This window comes from Lolium perenne, chromosome 4 (genome assembly GCF_019359855.2).
Source record: "Lolium perenne isolate Kyuss_39 chromosome 4, Kyuss_2.0, whole genome shotgun sequence".
In the NCBI taxonomy this organism is placed as follows: Eukaryota; Viridiplantae; Streptophyta; class Magnoliopsida; order Poales; family Poaceae; genus Lolium; species Lolium perenne.
The window spans coordinates 283,744,911-283,760,889 of NC_067247.2; the positions used below are offsets into that span (position 1 = coordinate 283,744,911).

The 15,979-nt window shown below is 45.5% G+C and overlaps 1 protein-coding gene across 3 annotated transcripts; it reads left to right on the forward strand.

Annotated features, from left to right (window-relative positions):
- Positions 1–5,363: 5,363 nt before the first annotated feature.
- Positions 5,364–12,655, forward strand: LOC127295605 (protein SEMI-ROLLED LEAF 2). Of its 3 annotated transcripts, none has more exons than XM_051325572.1 (20): positions 5,364–5,595; positions 5,686–5,857; positions 6,087–6,161; positions 6,264–6,379; positions 6,482–6,593; positions 6,702–6,824; positions 6,933–6,980; positions 7,173–7,375; positions 8,003–8,199; positions 8,559–8,839; positions 9,005–9,154; positions 9,368–9,766; positions 9,922–10,071; positions 10,332–10,407; positions 10,495–10,619; positions 11,047–11,238; positions 11,376–11,516; positions 11,674–11,808; positions 11,975–12,175; positions 12,274–12,655. In XM_051325572.1, the coding sequence occupies exons 2-20, from the start codon at positions 5,723–5,725 to the stop codon at positions 12,376–12,378; spliced, it is 2,964 nt and encodes a 987-aa protein (XP_051181532.1). In that variant the 5' UTR covers positions 5,364–5,595; positions 5,686–5,722; the 3' UTR covers positions 12,379–12,655. The 3 variants fall into 3 exon arrangements, with proteins under 3 accessions (XP_051181532.1, XP_051181530.1, XP_051181531.1); XM_051325570.2 differs by having other exon boundaries at positions 5,366–5,595; positions 12,253–12,655; XM_051325571.1 differs by having other exon boundaries at positions 5,366–5,595; positions 9,371–9,766; positions 12,253–12,655.
- The last annotated feature ends 3,324 nt before the right edge of the window (positions 12,656–15,979 follow it).

The following is a 15,979-nucleotide window of genomic DNA, read 5'->3' on the forward strand; positions in this document are numbered from 1 at the left end:
TCGCTAGGTGGTGACCGACTATGGTGGGCGGTGAGGCTACTTTGCGCGCCTAGACGCGGAGCAAGTTTGCAGCTTCCGCCTTTTTCCACCGTTTCCCCGCGCATGAATGCGGTTTACGCTCGCCAGCGCCTGTCCCTTGAAAAACGGAGGGATCAAGCGTTCCTCGTGTGCTAAGTTTTGGGCCACTTTAAACATCGTGCGATGCAGTTTTTCCATGCGACCTTGCCAACCAATCGATCGATTTTTGGCCTAGTGGAAAAGAGAAACACCGTTCCGAGCAACCAAACATGCCCAACATGTATACAATCAAGGATGCATTCCGGCCATATGTGTGGGGCTCGTGACCTAATTCCACACCATACGGCGCCGGAGCGTCCGCAACCTTATTAGTTCAATTTGTTAGACAAAAAGTAAAACTAACACGAGAGAAATTTAAAGTAGAAAAGGTAGTGATCTCCTTAAAAAGGATGCCACTTCGTGCCAGGCAATGATCGCCGGCGTTGAGAGCTTGCACTGGTATTTGGGAATCCATTTCAACCTGAATATTGGCCATACCCCACATTGAGCTGCATGAAGTGCATTAAGACAACTAGACAAGCAAGTGCTTCCGTTTGAAGATGATTTTGTGGATACTCTTATCCTCGAAATAGGCTTTCGCCCCACTATATTAATATAGCAACCACGATACAACAAGCATGCTGGGGCCGCAGCACCATTCCCTCGTATAACCAGCTCGTATAACCAGCTCCTAATCCAATCACCATTCCCTCCTCATCACGGACAACAAAACCCCAACCTCCTCAGTATCCATCCTGCTGCATGCCGCAATCAGTATTGATTTTCAGTACATTTTCCATCGGTGGCTGCCACACCTGTATACTATGCTCACTTTGCTTAGTCTGCCTTACTTTTCCCGAGCGAAGGTTCTGAATTTCCTGGAACTGGTATTTTTACCCGGCTTGCAATACTTGCAGCCGACCTGGTCCTAATGCACTTCATGCAGGATCATACAGCTTAGAAGAATCTCTTCGGGCTTTGCAAGAATTGTACCCACCATCTCCTTTGAACTGGTGCAGTTCAGAAGTTCTTTTCCGACATATTCGAGTTGCAGTTCCTACAGACTTGACACACAAATTTGCATTTGAGGAAACAGTGACCACCATCCTCACTTAGCCTAGCATACAGGGGGCATACAGGGTGAAGCTCCACCCCTCCTTTTGATGTTCCAGTGATGCGGTAGGCTATCGGCTAATCGCCAAACGAAGTGCTTAATCTTGGCGGTGCACTTAGCGTTACAGATACCGAACACTTTTTGCGTAATTGCGTTGCTTGTTGAAGCATCTCAAATCCAGCCATCCAGCCCCCGCTCCCCCTAAAGAAAGGTAGGCTTCCATGACCGGATCAATACAAAATCCAAAAGCTCAGCCTAGGTATGTGCAATGCTGCAGGTGGAGTACTTCTCTATCTTTCAAAAAAGAGAGTACCACTTAGTCAAACAAAGAAAAAACTATCAATACGTGGTGCAACATGTGTCAAGTCCTCGACATCGAACACCCCGACAAATAATCATACTTTATAAGCGAATCCAATGTTCTGAAAACAAAATCATTGACCATCATAGTCAGGCACGCATGTTAGCATTATTATACTACTCGGTATTATAGTTGAACCAATTTATGTGAGATGACGGGTGACTAGTTAGTGACTTTCTACTAGTGGTCTCCCCCAAATATAATACTCCCTCTATTTCATATAAGTTGTCTGATATTTATCAAAATTTAGATGTATCTAGACACTAAATAGCATCTAGATATATGTAAACTTTGACAAATCTCTAAGGGCTTGTTTGGTACTAGTGTTTCAGTGGGGATTAGTGGGGATAATACTCTAGAGTATTGGGTGAATCGCTGCTGTCACCCAATCCCCGCAAAACCCCATCCCCAATCCACTAGGTAGGGGTAGAGTATTGGGGATTGAAAAAATTACACTATAATTTGGGGAAAAGTGGGGATGAGTGGGGATTAAACTTGCTCATACTCTAGCACCAAACATGCATTGGGGATAAGTGGGGATTTAAAGTTTGGAGCGGATTATCCCCGCTAATCCCCACTAAAACTCTAGTACCAAACAAGGCCTAACAAGTTTTATAAGACGGAGGGAGTATGTCATAAGATGCATCGACATGTTTTATACTCCCTTCGTCCTATAAAAGTTGTATTAAACATGTTTAAATCAGATGTATCTAAACACTATCTACTATTTAAATACATTTAAATTTAGACAAAGGTAGTGTGTGGGTACATTCGGATGTATAACCTATGCACATACTCCACACTAATAAACTTGCCATATTTCTATATTAAAGATCCTCTCCAAGCACTGTTAATTTCAACCATGGGTTCATTTGCTATTACTAAGCAAACCAAACTTGGACTAGGTGGTAACCTGGTAGGTAGCGAGTTTCTTGTTCTTGAAACCAATGAAAACAAAGTTCTGTAGCATTCGGCCAATAGACAGCAACAACAAAGGAAAATTGTTACACTAGTGGTAAATTGTCAAGTGGTTGTACATAAGCAATTGTCAACATTTATGCAATTATTTAACTTCTATTTAGACTTGTAACCTGTGTTTGTATTCCCAATACTATTTTTCTGTGCCAGCTTGTTATTAACCATAACCTATGTTTATTTGACTGAAGACTACTTAAAACGATTATTATTTTTATTATTTTTATTATTATTATTATTATTATTATTATTATTATTATTATTATTATTATATGTACTCATTTATGTAAAATGACCAAAAATATTCAAACTCCAAGAACATTGTTGACATTCATAATAGTGTGTAACACGTGATCTAAAAATTCTTGGTTCGCTTGTGTGTCATATTTAAACACTATAACACACATAGTCTTACATTTGAGCTATTGAAATAGAAACTTGCGACATCATGTGTTGAATGACATTTTGAAATGGATTTTGACAAGTATATATATAGAGCATAAAAGGAAGCTATGGGTGTGTTTGGTTGCCCGGTCCAACCCATAAATTCTCATCTCAACCCAGCTCAGCCAGCTATTTGTTGTTTGTTAGCCCGGGTCGAGCCATCTCAGCTATGCCAACCTCATACGAAAAAGGCCTCTCAGCCAGGCTGAGTTGGGAAGCTCAATTCGAGCTTCACAACTCACCCAGGCTGAGTTCATCCCGCAATACACTGTAGCAGTCCCACAGGCCCCTCCCCCAGACCCCAACCCCCACCTCTTTTCCTCATCATTTTCCCCCATCCTCTTCTCCCGTCAGCCTCCCGCCCCTCCCGCCCCACAACTTCCATGCCGCCGCCGGCCTCCCGCCCCACGCCCTCCATCCAGCGGCGGCCTCCCGCACCACGGCCACCATCCCGGCGGCACCCCCGCACCACGACCTCCATCCCGCGGTGCCCTCCCGCCACATGGCACCCATCCCGCCGACACCCTCCCGCACCATGGCCCCATCCCGTCGGCGCCCTCCCACACCACTGTCTGCCTCCCAACGGCGCCCTCCCGCACCACGTCGTCGCTCCCGCCGGCGCCAGCGCCATCCCGCCCCACGCCGGGCAGAGGAAGTAGCTCGGGCAGGCAGATGAGAATCTCCTAGGCTGGCCCTCCTCCCGCCCCATGGCCGCCACTAGTCGTCCGGCGGGAGCAGCAGTCGCAACACCGCTGAACCATCTGCAGGAGGAGCTTCGACGGCGGCCAAGACTCGCCACTGTCCGATGCGCCGCCTCCACGCCCTGCTCCATCCGTCGCCATGGTCAGAGGGTCAGAAAAACGAAGGAGCTGATTGCTTTTTTATTTTATTTATTTAGGGGCTTTTGTGTAAAAACCTGGACTCAGCCCTATCTCAGCTCATACGATCCACCAAACAACATCTCGAGTGAGAATCTCTCACGGAACGCAGACTACCAAACAAGGCACAAAATCTCAATCTAGCTTAGCTGAGGTCAACATGTATGAGATGAGAAACACATGTTGAGATGACCCGACCTACCAAACACACCCTATGTATACTCATGTGCGCCCCCATTTATAAAACTTTACCATTATTCATGGGGATTAAAACTTAGCCTTTAAAGAAGGTACAATGATACCTTTTCATGTTGTGAGATACTCACAACCGATTAAACATGATATATTTGGTAGTCCACTTTTGACCTAAATCTTTACAAATTCAAATCCAGAACATGTGATGTTTCCAGGCGCTAGATCAATACCCAGGTTGCCGAGGATTCTAATACAACCAGCTGCGAGTCTTTCTTATGGTTTGCATAAATGCATTGCACATGCCTGGGCGATATCTGCAGAACAAAACATCGACATGAAGTTCATCGATACCGGACTTTACCTTCACAAGCCACTGTACATTTGAACCTACGGCTGATTGCATCATGGGATGATGATGCACATATAACACAATCAACATGATTAATGATGTTTTAGCATAAAGTTCACATCATTTCATGTTTCAAAGCCAAAGGAGAGGATATTCAAGTAATAAGTTTCATGTTTCAATGCATAACCAACTAATAAGTTTCATTTGATAACAAGTGCGCGGAACATATGAGTAGGATCGAGAGAATGCGGTTTAGGGTTCTGAATGGGCTACAAAGGTGAATGGTTACCTGTTGAAAATCCGATTAGTATGTGTTGGTTATGGAAAGGAAAAGTGCCAAATTACCTTTTGAGAAGTTCCCTGGAAAGGTGTATGGAAACAATGCTCCAAAAAAAAAAGGACATATTGATGTTTTTTCTATCGAACTGGTTTCTTCTTGTAAACATGAGACTAGCCACAAGGGAGTATCATAAGTAGTATCATGCATGCCATGTTGGCAAAAATCTGATGTGGCACACCAATTAATGAGGTGAGAGATGAGAGTGGTATCATAATATGATACGGTATCATAGCACGTAAAACTAGAAAACTTAATGACAAACACATCATGTACACACATTTACATTGAGATTCTACAAAATATTAAATATGATGATACTATGATACTATCTTATGATACTATGCATTGTGGGGTTGGTATCATAAACTAGTATCATGTGTATGATACTAGTGTATGATACTTCCCATTGTGACTAGTCTGATACTACTCTACCGCCACTCCTGGTTAAACAAGTCATTCCATATTAAATGATGTCTTGCTAATAAAGAAAGAACTCGATGATTGAGTTGCTATATCCAGCAACGGTTTTATCGTCCACAAAGAGCCCCTAAAACGCAGTCCTTGTCTTGTGCGTCACTGTTCCGTACTTTTGGGCAGGCTGGCGTGTTGTTGGGCGTGGAAAGCCGTCGTCAATCCGAGAAAAAGGCTGCTCCAGGCCGCCGTCACGTGGTGCCCTCCTCTTTCCCCACTCCCCACTCCACCCCACCAAATTTCCCCTCCGCTCCGCCATGGCCCGTCTCTCCTGACCTAGCAAGCCGGCTCCATCTCCCCTCCCCACAGTGCACCACCGCGTGCAGCTCCGCCTCTCCACGCGCGCCGCCGCCGCCGCCATTTCCGGCCCTCCTCGTCGCGCGCGCCCGTCGGCAACGTTCTGAGTCTGAGGTATGTAAGTTGTTCCTCATCCAGCGATTCTGTCGCTTAAACTTATAAATCGCGCTCACCGCCACAATGCGCGCCCGGCGCACCGTGTAGATCCGCTCCCGAGGCGGCCGCTCCAGCCTCCGCGAAGATGGGGTTCATGGGGGCCAAGCTGTTCCCGTCGTGCGAGAGCATGTGCGTGTGCTGCCCGGCGCTGCGCCCCAGCTCGCGCCGCCCCGTCAAGCGCTACAAGAAGCTGCTCGCCGAGATTTTCCCCAAAACCCCCGTAAGTGCTGCCCTGTCGCGCGCTATAGTCGGCCTTACTTATCAGTTGCTGCTGCGACCGTTGAATAATGGTGTGCTGTCGTCGATCTATCTATATAACTACTCTACACGCTCCACAGAACGTGGCCGTATCACATGCCGTCTCCTGCCACTGTCCGCTATTTCTTTTGCAGAATGTAGCTTCCGCTGCTGTTTGCATATCTGCTCATGCTGCGTAATTACTTCTGCAGGAGGGCTCTCCGAACGAGAGGAAAATCATGAAGCTGTGCGAATATGCTGCCAAGAATCCCCTGCGTATTCCAAAGGCATGTGATGTCTGCATTAATTACTTTCTGATTATTCCTTATGATTGTTTTGCCTAATCAATAATAATCCAGTATGTTTCCCCTTCACTGCATGCTTGTCAGATTGCCAAGTTTCTGGAGCAGAGGAGCCGCAAGGAGCTGCGCGCTGCTCATGTGAACTACGTCAAAATTATCACTGAAGCCTACAGCAAGTTACTCTTCATTTGTAAGGAGCAGATGTGAGTTTCTGACACCCGTGCCTGTCATTCGTGTTTCCTACGTGAAATGTAAGTCATGAAGCTCTGTGGCTAAATTTGTATGCTCTGCATGTGGTGGTATAGGGCATATTTTGCTGTCAGCCTGGTGAACGTCCTAACTGACCTCCTGGAAAGCAAGCAAGAGAACATTCATATACTTGGATGTCAAACTTTAGCGAAGTTCATTTACAGTCAGGTGGGCATTATGATGGACCAGACATGCTCAGTATTATAAACATTGCATTTCCATTTGTTTTGTTCGAGCTGTGTGCCTTGAGGTTTCATTTTATTGGCACATTAATAGGTAGACCACACATATGCACGGAACATTGAAGGCTTGGTCTGCAAAGTGTGTGCACTTTCACGGCAACAGGGAGCGGAGCATAAGCTTCTGCGGGCAGCAAGCCTGCAGTGTTTATCAGCAATGGTAAATTTGGCTTTGCAGTTCCTGTTCGTTATTTCTGTTACCTTCTGCGATTTCCTGGTACTTTTATTTGGAAGTTCACTTCAGTTAACTATTCTAATACTCGTGCAGATCTGGTTTATGAAGGAACATTCATACATATTTGCTGAGTTTGATGAGGTAACTATTACTAGTTCTTTGTATGGCATTGTTCTGTTGATTATTAATTGTGATACATAAGAATCCAAATGGCTCTGTTATGGTTATGTTATGTGTACTATTTTCACTTGACTGCTTCTTAAATAACTTCCGTATTTCTCAAGTTAAATGAAATGGTGGATGTTGAGGATTTAACTTTCTTGGATGTGACAGATGGTGCAATCAGTCTTGGAAAATTACAGGATGGAGGAAGCTGCTGGTGATGATGACAGACAAGCATCGCAACATAACTGGGTTGATGAGATAGTCAGGCGTGAGGGTAGAGTTGTCTTAGGTGGAGTTAATGATGTGAATATCCGTGGTTCAAGTGCTACTGTTAGACCGCGGTCAGCAAGGGATTCTTCAGCTCTGACCAGGTGAAGTGTTATTTTTCTGTGTTTGCAATACCATTGTTTCCTACATTTTGTGCAGAAAATGCATGGTTGTATACATCACACAAGTTTTACTGCACTGCAGCGTCTCAGTTCATTTTTGTTTTAGATGTTGTCAAGCAATAGTGCATTCAATTTTCTTTCCTACTGTGAAGGGTACATCATGCTAGAAGTGGAGGTCAGATACCACACTTAAAGGTGTAGATGTATTTCAACTATTATTTGATAACTTTGTGCATCTAATGTGATCTTACTATTAACTAAATGCACGGTGCATCAGAGATGCAAGAAAAGAGAATGAAAGAACAACAAAACAACATAAAAAGGTAAAGTTCGTTTAGACGTAATATGAAAGAACAACATATTGAAGAATGAAAGAACATATTGAAGAAATTTTCCTTTAGATGTATAGTAGAGTAATATGAAAGGTAAAGTTCGTTTATTCATTGTTTGATCCACCAGTCAAAAGGTGAACGGGAACTAGGTAACAAAAGTAATGGTGTTGTGAATAGCTGTGCGACCTATATTTTGTGACACGCTTGATGCTTCTTATTTTGGTATTTAGGCTGAGACGCACCCAGCAAATTACAATTTGTTTTAATGGCTTTGCAGGGAGGAGCGTGAATGCCCAGTCGTATGGTCGCATATTTGCGTTGAGAAGCTTGCAGAACTGGCCAAAGAGAGTACAACTATGCGGCGCATCCTAGATCCAATGCTTTCTTACTTTGATATGAAGAAACAATGGGCTCCTCGGCATGGATTGGCTTTGCTTGTCTTGTCTGATATGTCTTGTCCAGGGAAGAGTTCAGGTAGATTTTGCTCGCAGAATAAAATTAGTAAAAATGCACAGGCCTCATGCTAATATTTCAGCTTTCTGCTTACTCTTGTATTTACATGGCATGGTAAGATCCTATTCTTTGTAGTAATAGAGACAGTGTTAATAATTTCCTTGCTCTTCCATACTACCAAATCCATTTAGTAGACTTCATGCAGACACTATGTTTGGCGTTTTCAGTCGTCAGCTGCATCATAAGTCTTATTACAAGTTTGCTAGTAATTTAATCATCAACTACATGTTGCAGTCCACAGTGGACTTTTTTTTTCCTCTTTGCACTATTTTTGAGTGCTTCCTTGTCTGCTAAAGTGTTAATACATTTGTTTCTCACAGGCAACGAACAATTGATTTTGACTGCTGTCATCCGGCACCTGGATCACAAGAATATTTTGCATGATCCTCAGACCAAATCTGATATTATTCAGACAGCAACATCTTTGGCACAACAGCTGCGATCACAAGGTGTTGTTCCTGAACTTGCAGTAGCAGGTGACTTGTGCAGGCACTTGAGGAAAACACTAGAGGCCTTGGAGTCAGCCAGTGTTGAGGAGCTGAACTTGAATGAGTCTCTTCAAAAATTCCTGGAGGGCTGTCTTCTTGAAGTTGTTAGAGGAGTATGTCCTACACTATTCCAGTTACATGTTAACATTTCTCAACTGCCATGGATGTTTTGGTGCATATTCTTAGAAATTTGCAACTGCGCAACCTTAGATGCCAAAGGCTTATACCAGTATGCATACAGTTCCCCCACTTATGTTAATTTTCTGAACTTCTTATAGGTTCATGATGTGAGGCCACTCTATGACATGATGGCAATTACGTTGGAGAATTTGCCTTCTATGCCTGCTGTTGCAAGAGCGATTATTGGCAGTTTGCTGATACTTTGCCACATAATCTCTTTAACATCAGTATCTTCAAACTCTCCTATGGTCAGTTCTGAATTTATTCCATCCACTCACTGAATAATTTTACTGAACAAAAAAGGCTGCAACCACGTTTAGAAACTGTGTATCTCTTCTACTCATAAAAATAATTAACTATACTGCTCACACTCCATCCTTGCAAAAATGCGACTCCCTCACTAGTGGTCAGTGGGCCACTTCTGCCATTATCTACTGATCTTTTAATCTAACTTTTCGTAGCAGGTGTTTCCAGAAGCACTCCTCCAGCAGATACTGAAGTCCATGGTACATCCAGATGCAGACACTCGTGTCGGGGCGCATCACATATTTTCCGCTGTTATTGCCCAAGGTTCAAGCCATCAGAGGGGCGACTCAGAGTACCTATATGAAACAAAAAAGTGGCAGTCTCGAGCTACATCAGTATTTGCTTCAGCTACTGCTTTACTTGAGAAGTTAAGGAGAGAGAAAGAATGTTTATGTTCAGATAAGCCTGGAAATACGATGCATGATGATGGAAAGGAAAGAAACATGCATGAAGAGGATAATAAACATGTTTGGGCACGGAAAAGTCCAGCGTATTTTTCAAAGTTGGTCTTCTCTTTCGTCGATCGATGGGCAACACTAACTAATTCTGCAGAGGTACCCCTTGCCCCTGTCCCGAGAGTATTTTTGTGCCGATTCACCTGCAATGGTTCCATGTTTTTTTTGGCAATGTTTATTTTTGGGTCAGGTGAGACCACCTAGAGGGATATGCATCTATTTAATCACGATTACCATTTTTATGTATCTTCCAGGAAACCAAGATCGTCCTGTTGACTGAAGATCAAACAAATCAATTGCTGTCTGCGTTCTGGATACAAGCCACTCAGACTGATAACAGTCCTTTTAATTATGAGGCGATTGGTCACTCGTACAGCCTCACGGTTATTTCTTCCCGCCTTAAGGTATGGGTTCCTTTTTTAACTGCAGCTTTGAAATATCAATTATATCAATGAAGAGTTCATCAAATGGTCTTCATTTGTTTTCCTACATTTTGGGTAGCATTTTCTTAAGCATGTCAGTGGTCTCTCTCATCTCCTTTTTATACTGAAAAAAGTATATCCTTGCACAGGATGGAAGTTCAGATTATGTTGCCTAAGTAATCTTATCCATATCTTTTTAATGTAGTTTTATTCATAATTTAATAATTATTTTGGTGCTGCAGAATTCAAGAAACAGTAATAACATTCAGTTCTTCCAGTTGCCCCTGTCCCTCCGAAGTATTGCCTTAACCCCAAATGGTAGGATCTGCATAATGGAACTTATGATTGTCTCTTTTCTCCATATAGATCATGAAAGTCACTAGTTTGTCTGTGCAATTTTTCCAGGAGACCTGTCCCCTTCTTGCCGGCGGTCTATTTTTTTCTTAGCGACCAGTATGCTTGCTTTTGCTGGAAAAGCCTGTCATGTTACCGAATTGTCAGATTTGCTAAGGTGTTTTACAGCATCCAATGTAAGTACAAAGTTCTAATACAGAAGCTAACAAAGTAAGAAGATACTCCTATTATGCTTCTTTATGTGAATCTTTACTTCAGTTTTTTGTAAAAAAATTGTATACTTCTAAGGTGTTATATCCATTGCAAGTACTAATTTCTAGTACAGATGCTAATAAGACACTCCTATTATGTTTCTTCATGTGAAATTTTCTTCAGTTTTTTCCAGAAAATATTGTATCCTTGTAATAGGGTTTTTTTTTGTGAGGCAACACATGTGTTCATGCTAATGTTCTTTAGTGTGCTTCACTTTGATGGTAGCTTTCTTCCGTGCCCATTGGCTGATTATCTTTATTCAAACTTTTGCTTATTCTACTATTTAGCAAACGTAAAATTACTTTGTATTTCATGAATGCGTGATAACTATGTTATGAAATATTTTTGCAGATTGATTCTTATCTAAGAATTGGTGAAGACTTGCAACTCTATGTAAGGTTGCAGTCGGATTTTGGCAACTATGGTTCTGAAAGCGATCAAGATGTTGCTAGATCTATACTTTCTGATTGCAGGAAGAAAGTGGGGATAAATGACCAGCAGGTGCTTGATGTAATTGCTGGCGCACTTTCTAATTTAACTGAGGTGAGTCTTGTGAGAATAGTTTGATTTTTTCATATGTTTTCTGTTGCCACTGCATTTTGCGGTCCTAGTGCAGATGCTGATGCTCTTAAAAGTGAAGCTAATGTGCTATTTTCTATTGTTCTTAACTGTGTTACCAGAAGGATAAGAATGTACTGGTGAAGGAGCTAACAGAGATGTTTACTCCTGAAGAAGTGCCCTTGTTTGGGTCGAATTCTGGCCTTGACTGGGCCAACTTTCATGCACAGGCATTCTCTGATGAATCCCTTTCTTTTGATGAGGTAGGTCACTTGCAACTAAATCACTCTAACTGATAACGCAGTTAGGTGGCGAAACTTGCAAAATTTTACAGTAGTGCAATGTTTTCTTGTAACTGTACCTTACCATCATTGAAATATGTTTTTATATCTTCTCACGCGCCTTGCTTCTGCATTATAGGAGTGTTCAAGAACCTCTTCGGTAGATGGTGGATTCCACGAGTCACCAGTTACAAACACTGCTAGCTCCATATCCAAGATTACTCTACCGCAATCTGCTCCCCGTGTCTTGGGTGTTGGTCAGTTGCTTGAATCGGTGAGTACCTGCCATGAAATTTAGCTGCCCCTGCGCATATTTTACTACCCTCTTGTGTCATTGTGTTGTTTGGTGAAGCTAGCTACTACTATTACAGCAAAAGTTGTTATTCTTTTACTTCAGCTTTTGTATTGGTCTCACTAGTGGACACTTTTTCTGTGGTCAGGCGCTACATGTAGCTGGCCAGGTTGCAGGTGCATCTGTTTCTACCTCCCCCCTCCCGTATGGCACAATGACTAGTCAATGTGAGGCCCTTGGATCAGGCAGTAGGCAGAAGTTATCAAGCTGGCTTGTGAATGGCCACAGCTCGACCCCAGACAACCCTGTGCCAAGCCTTCCTGCTTCCCAGCATTTCATTACTCCCAAGGTAGGTCGATTTCTTGAAAACCCAAATTTTGTACAGGCTTGATGTATACCTTGGCGTCACTAACTACACCTGTGCAGGTAAAATCGTCTGATTTTGAGATCAACCGCACGTCATCAGAGCCATGCTCCATGGTGAAGCTTCCACCCGCCAGCCCCTTCGACAACTTCCTAAAGGCGGCGTATCGCACCCAGCAGGAGATGTGATCTGCCTTGAAGAGTGTTAGACTTTAGTATCTAAGCATTGAGAACTAGTTTGTGTTAAAAGACTTGCTGCGTGGCTGCAAGTAACGTGGTATGTTAGTTGATATAGCGTATGTATGATCCTGTGTATCTATCTCTATGTAAGCGTGTGTGATCACGTGTATTGTCGCTGTACTAGATGTCTGTAACGTAGATGTCATCTCTGTTGTCTGTAGGGAGAAAACATGCACTACAAACTTATTATGTAGTCTACTAGTACTAATGTTATGGCCTGTGAGCAGCTCTCCCTTGCTTTTCGAGTACGAATATTTCGCAACTAGTTGCGTCCACACCCCATTATCGGATGTTCGTGTTTGTCTCGAAAGAGCAATAAACAAGGTAAAAGAAGAGAAAAGGCAGAGATGTGCTGGATTAGGCATAGCATAAGTGCATAACAGTCACAGGCTAGAGCCTGTGATGACTATAGCTTCCAAGTACATGCAGGAACCTAATTAGACAAGTCATAATTATGGCAATAAAACAAACATTTCGAAAGAACTTTTTTTTTAGGGAATTCTGGCACTTTATTGATGTACAAAGACGACCAGGAGGCTGGAGGAGCCACACCTGACGTCCCACATTGCTAGAAACGTGCCAGAACATTAGCTTCTAAATTTGAAGCTCTATTTTCATGTCTAAAGATGCTACTACCGGACACCTCACCCTTTCTTTAACTTCTTGAATCACCATACTATATGGTCCAACATAAGCCTGCTTCATATTGTTTACAACAGAAAGGCAGTCTTTTGCAATCGTCAGCCTTTGCAGGTTAAGATCCTCCGCAAGGACGAGTGCTTCATGACAGGCCAAAACCTCAAGCACACCCAGATCATTGATTCCGCTAATGGAGAGTGATGAAGCCCCATAAATAGACCCGTTTTGCTCCTGCACACGGCAGCTACAGCACCACCGATTCCAGTCTTGGCTACTCAACATTGATTTTAACACAGCCAGGGCTTGGAGTAATCCACTTCGGGTGTGCCTGCTGCTCACCTCGTGTCCCCTTTGCCTTACAAGTGCTTGCCAACAAGAGATCTCGCAAGTTGTTCTCGATGAACAGGTGTGTCGACAGTGGACTTTGGTATTCCTCATCATGGATTATTTTCCTTCTGTGTACCAGATCACGATAAAAAAAAAATGAAGACTAGATTGAGGGACAAAAGAATGGCGGTCTGGCCGGGGGTGAGGCCGCACGGACCGAGCCGATTCCACCCATCAGCGAACAGGTGCCGTTGCTGCTCGGCATGCCAGCAGCGCGTGACTCCCGCCGAATCAGGAGTGCGTCCAGAAGGCCTGCGCCGACGTAGGGCGATGCCAAGCTGCACATTCGTGCACCGTAATGGAACACGGCCCCTACAATGCGTCCCAAGCCCGGTCGATCCCGCCACCTTAATGCCCCCGCTAGGGTTACAGACCATCGCTACTTGGCTCGGCGATCACGGATGACATCCGCCACTATTTGAACCACTTCATCCAACCATACGGAAGCGGTGTGGGACTAAATATTACTCACCGATCTACTCTTCCATCGGACTCGTGCGTGCCTCAACGCCAGCTCCGCCTTTGGCCGCGCGCAGCTTATCCTTCGTAATCGATTTCAACGCCAGACTCTTCTCAGAGGCGGAGACGGACTGTCCCATGGTGGTCGAACCGGAGTGCTTTTTACACAGATCGGATCGGATGCAGCTCCATCCGGCACCGTTAGCATTGCGCGGGCGTCCCCTACGTGTTTGACGATTTCACTGCTTAACTGGGCTCTGCTAAGCAGTCGATACACGGTCAGGTCAGGTTACTATCTTCAGCTAGTAGCTTTACCAGGTGGCTCTCGGCAGCTGATCCTGTAAACAATGTGGCAGATGAAAATTCCCAGCAAAATTATCATCGTTATCCGGCGAGCTTTGCATAGTCGACTAGTTCTGAAACTATCCCCCGTGACCCCCTCGCGTCGTCTCCTCTGGGCGACAGGGGGGGCGAACCCTAACCCCCGCCGCCGCCGCCTCTTCCCCACGTCCCCTCCCTCCCCTCGCCGTCCCCTGAGGCTGCTGCCGGCGAAGCCGCGCAGAGCCGGTGAAGGGGGCGGCGGGGATCTGTGCGCGGGCTCCCCTGGCGCGGTGGCATGGAGGTTGGCTGCCGTGTGAGGGGGGCATGGCCTCCGCCGCTGGCTGCTCGGCAGCCCTCCTTCCCCCGTCCTCCTCTCCGGCTCGGCCTCGCCGGTGCTGGACGTTGGTGGCCGGCGGCTAGGGTGCTGCCCGTCGCGGCTTTGGCTGGGGCCATGGATCTGGGCGGCGGCCCATCTGGCGTGGCGACGACGTGCTCGCGGCAGGCGGCGTTGCGGGTGGCTCTGGCCGTCGGTCTCGTCCTCTTGGGAGGTACGACCACGGCGGGCGGCGGCTGCGGCTTGGAGGTCCTCCTCCTCGTCAATCTGGTGCGTGTCTCCCCGTCCGGATCTCTCTCCTCCACCGGTTTGGTTGAGGGCGGCGGGTGCTCCCTGTCCTCGAACATGGTGTGGGTGTTGGTGGTTTACTTGGGACCAGGGGAAACTCTAGGTCGGCTGGCTCGGCCCAGCGGCGGCGACGCCTTCGGGCGCCGTTCTTCCTCCTTGGAGGCGTGGCTGAGGTCCCCTGTTTACACCCCGACCTACCTCCTGGGCGAAAGCCCAAAATCCTGCGGATTGGGCGACGTCGACGTGCTGCACGCCGTGTCCTTGTTGGAGGTGTCGCCTGGGGAGTGTGGTGCTCGGTGAGAAGAGTTGAAGGCGGGAGCTTTGACATGTGCAGCTGCTTCCGGTGGCTTTCCTGCCTCTCTCAGGTTCTCCAAGGTCGGCAATGGTTTGGCGGATGTGGTGTGCTCCTTTCCTTCGGTGGTCGTGGTTTGGGGCTGTCCCGGGGCTCGAGTCCAACTCCTCTCCAGCTCTTGGGTGAGCTGGTCTCATGTCCGATGGTTCGACGCCTTCGAGCCAAAGCGAGAGGGTAGGGACCCTCTTCGGCGTGAGAACAAGAGGGTGTCTGATGCTTGCAGTCTATGGTGTCTTCCTCGAGCACAATCTCCATCCTGCTTCATGGCAGTGCCTCGTCGTGCCTTCTGTTCTTGATGTCTTGGTGCCGGAGCGTGGTAGTCTTCACCTGGCAAGTTCCTTTGGTGCTTGCGTCTAGTGTTGAGTTGTAAGCTGTCCGGGGTGCTCCCTTGTATCGTTCGGCCGTTGTGGTGTGTGGTGTGTGGTGTTGTGTTGTGGGTGGGTGGCCTTGTGTAATCCCTGGCCGGTTGATGGCTTTGTTAATTCAAAGTCGGGCTCCTCTGAGCCTTCTGTTTAAAAAGCTTTGCATAGTCCACTAATCGGCATCATCTGTTAGAGTATATCGTATTGTATATGTATAGCAGTATAGCATTGTATTTGTAATACTTCCCCTATATATTGAAAGAGATCCATACTGCACGTCTGGACGGCCAATCTGTCCATGTCTTAATTTTATCATGGGATCAGAGCCAGGGCCGGGCCGGCAAAATTCGAGACCCTGTGCGAGGCCCTATCGTACTAGTAAATTTAAAATATTCAACAAATATAATA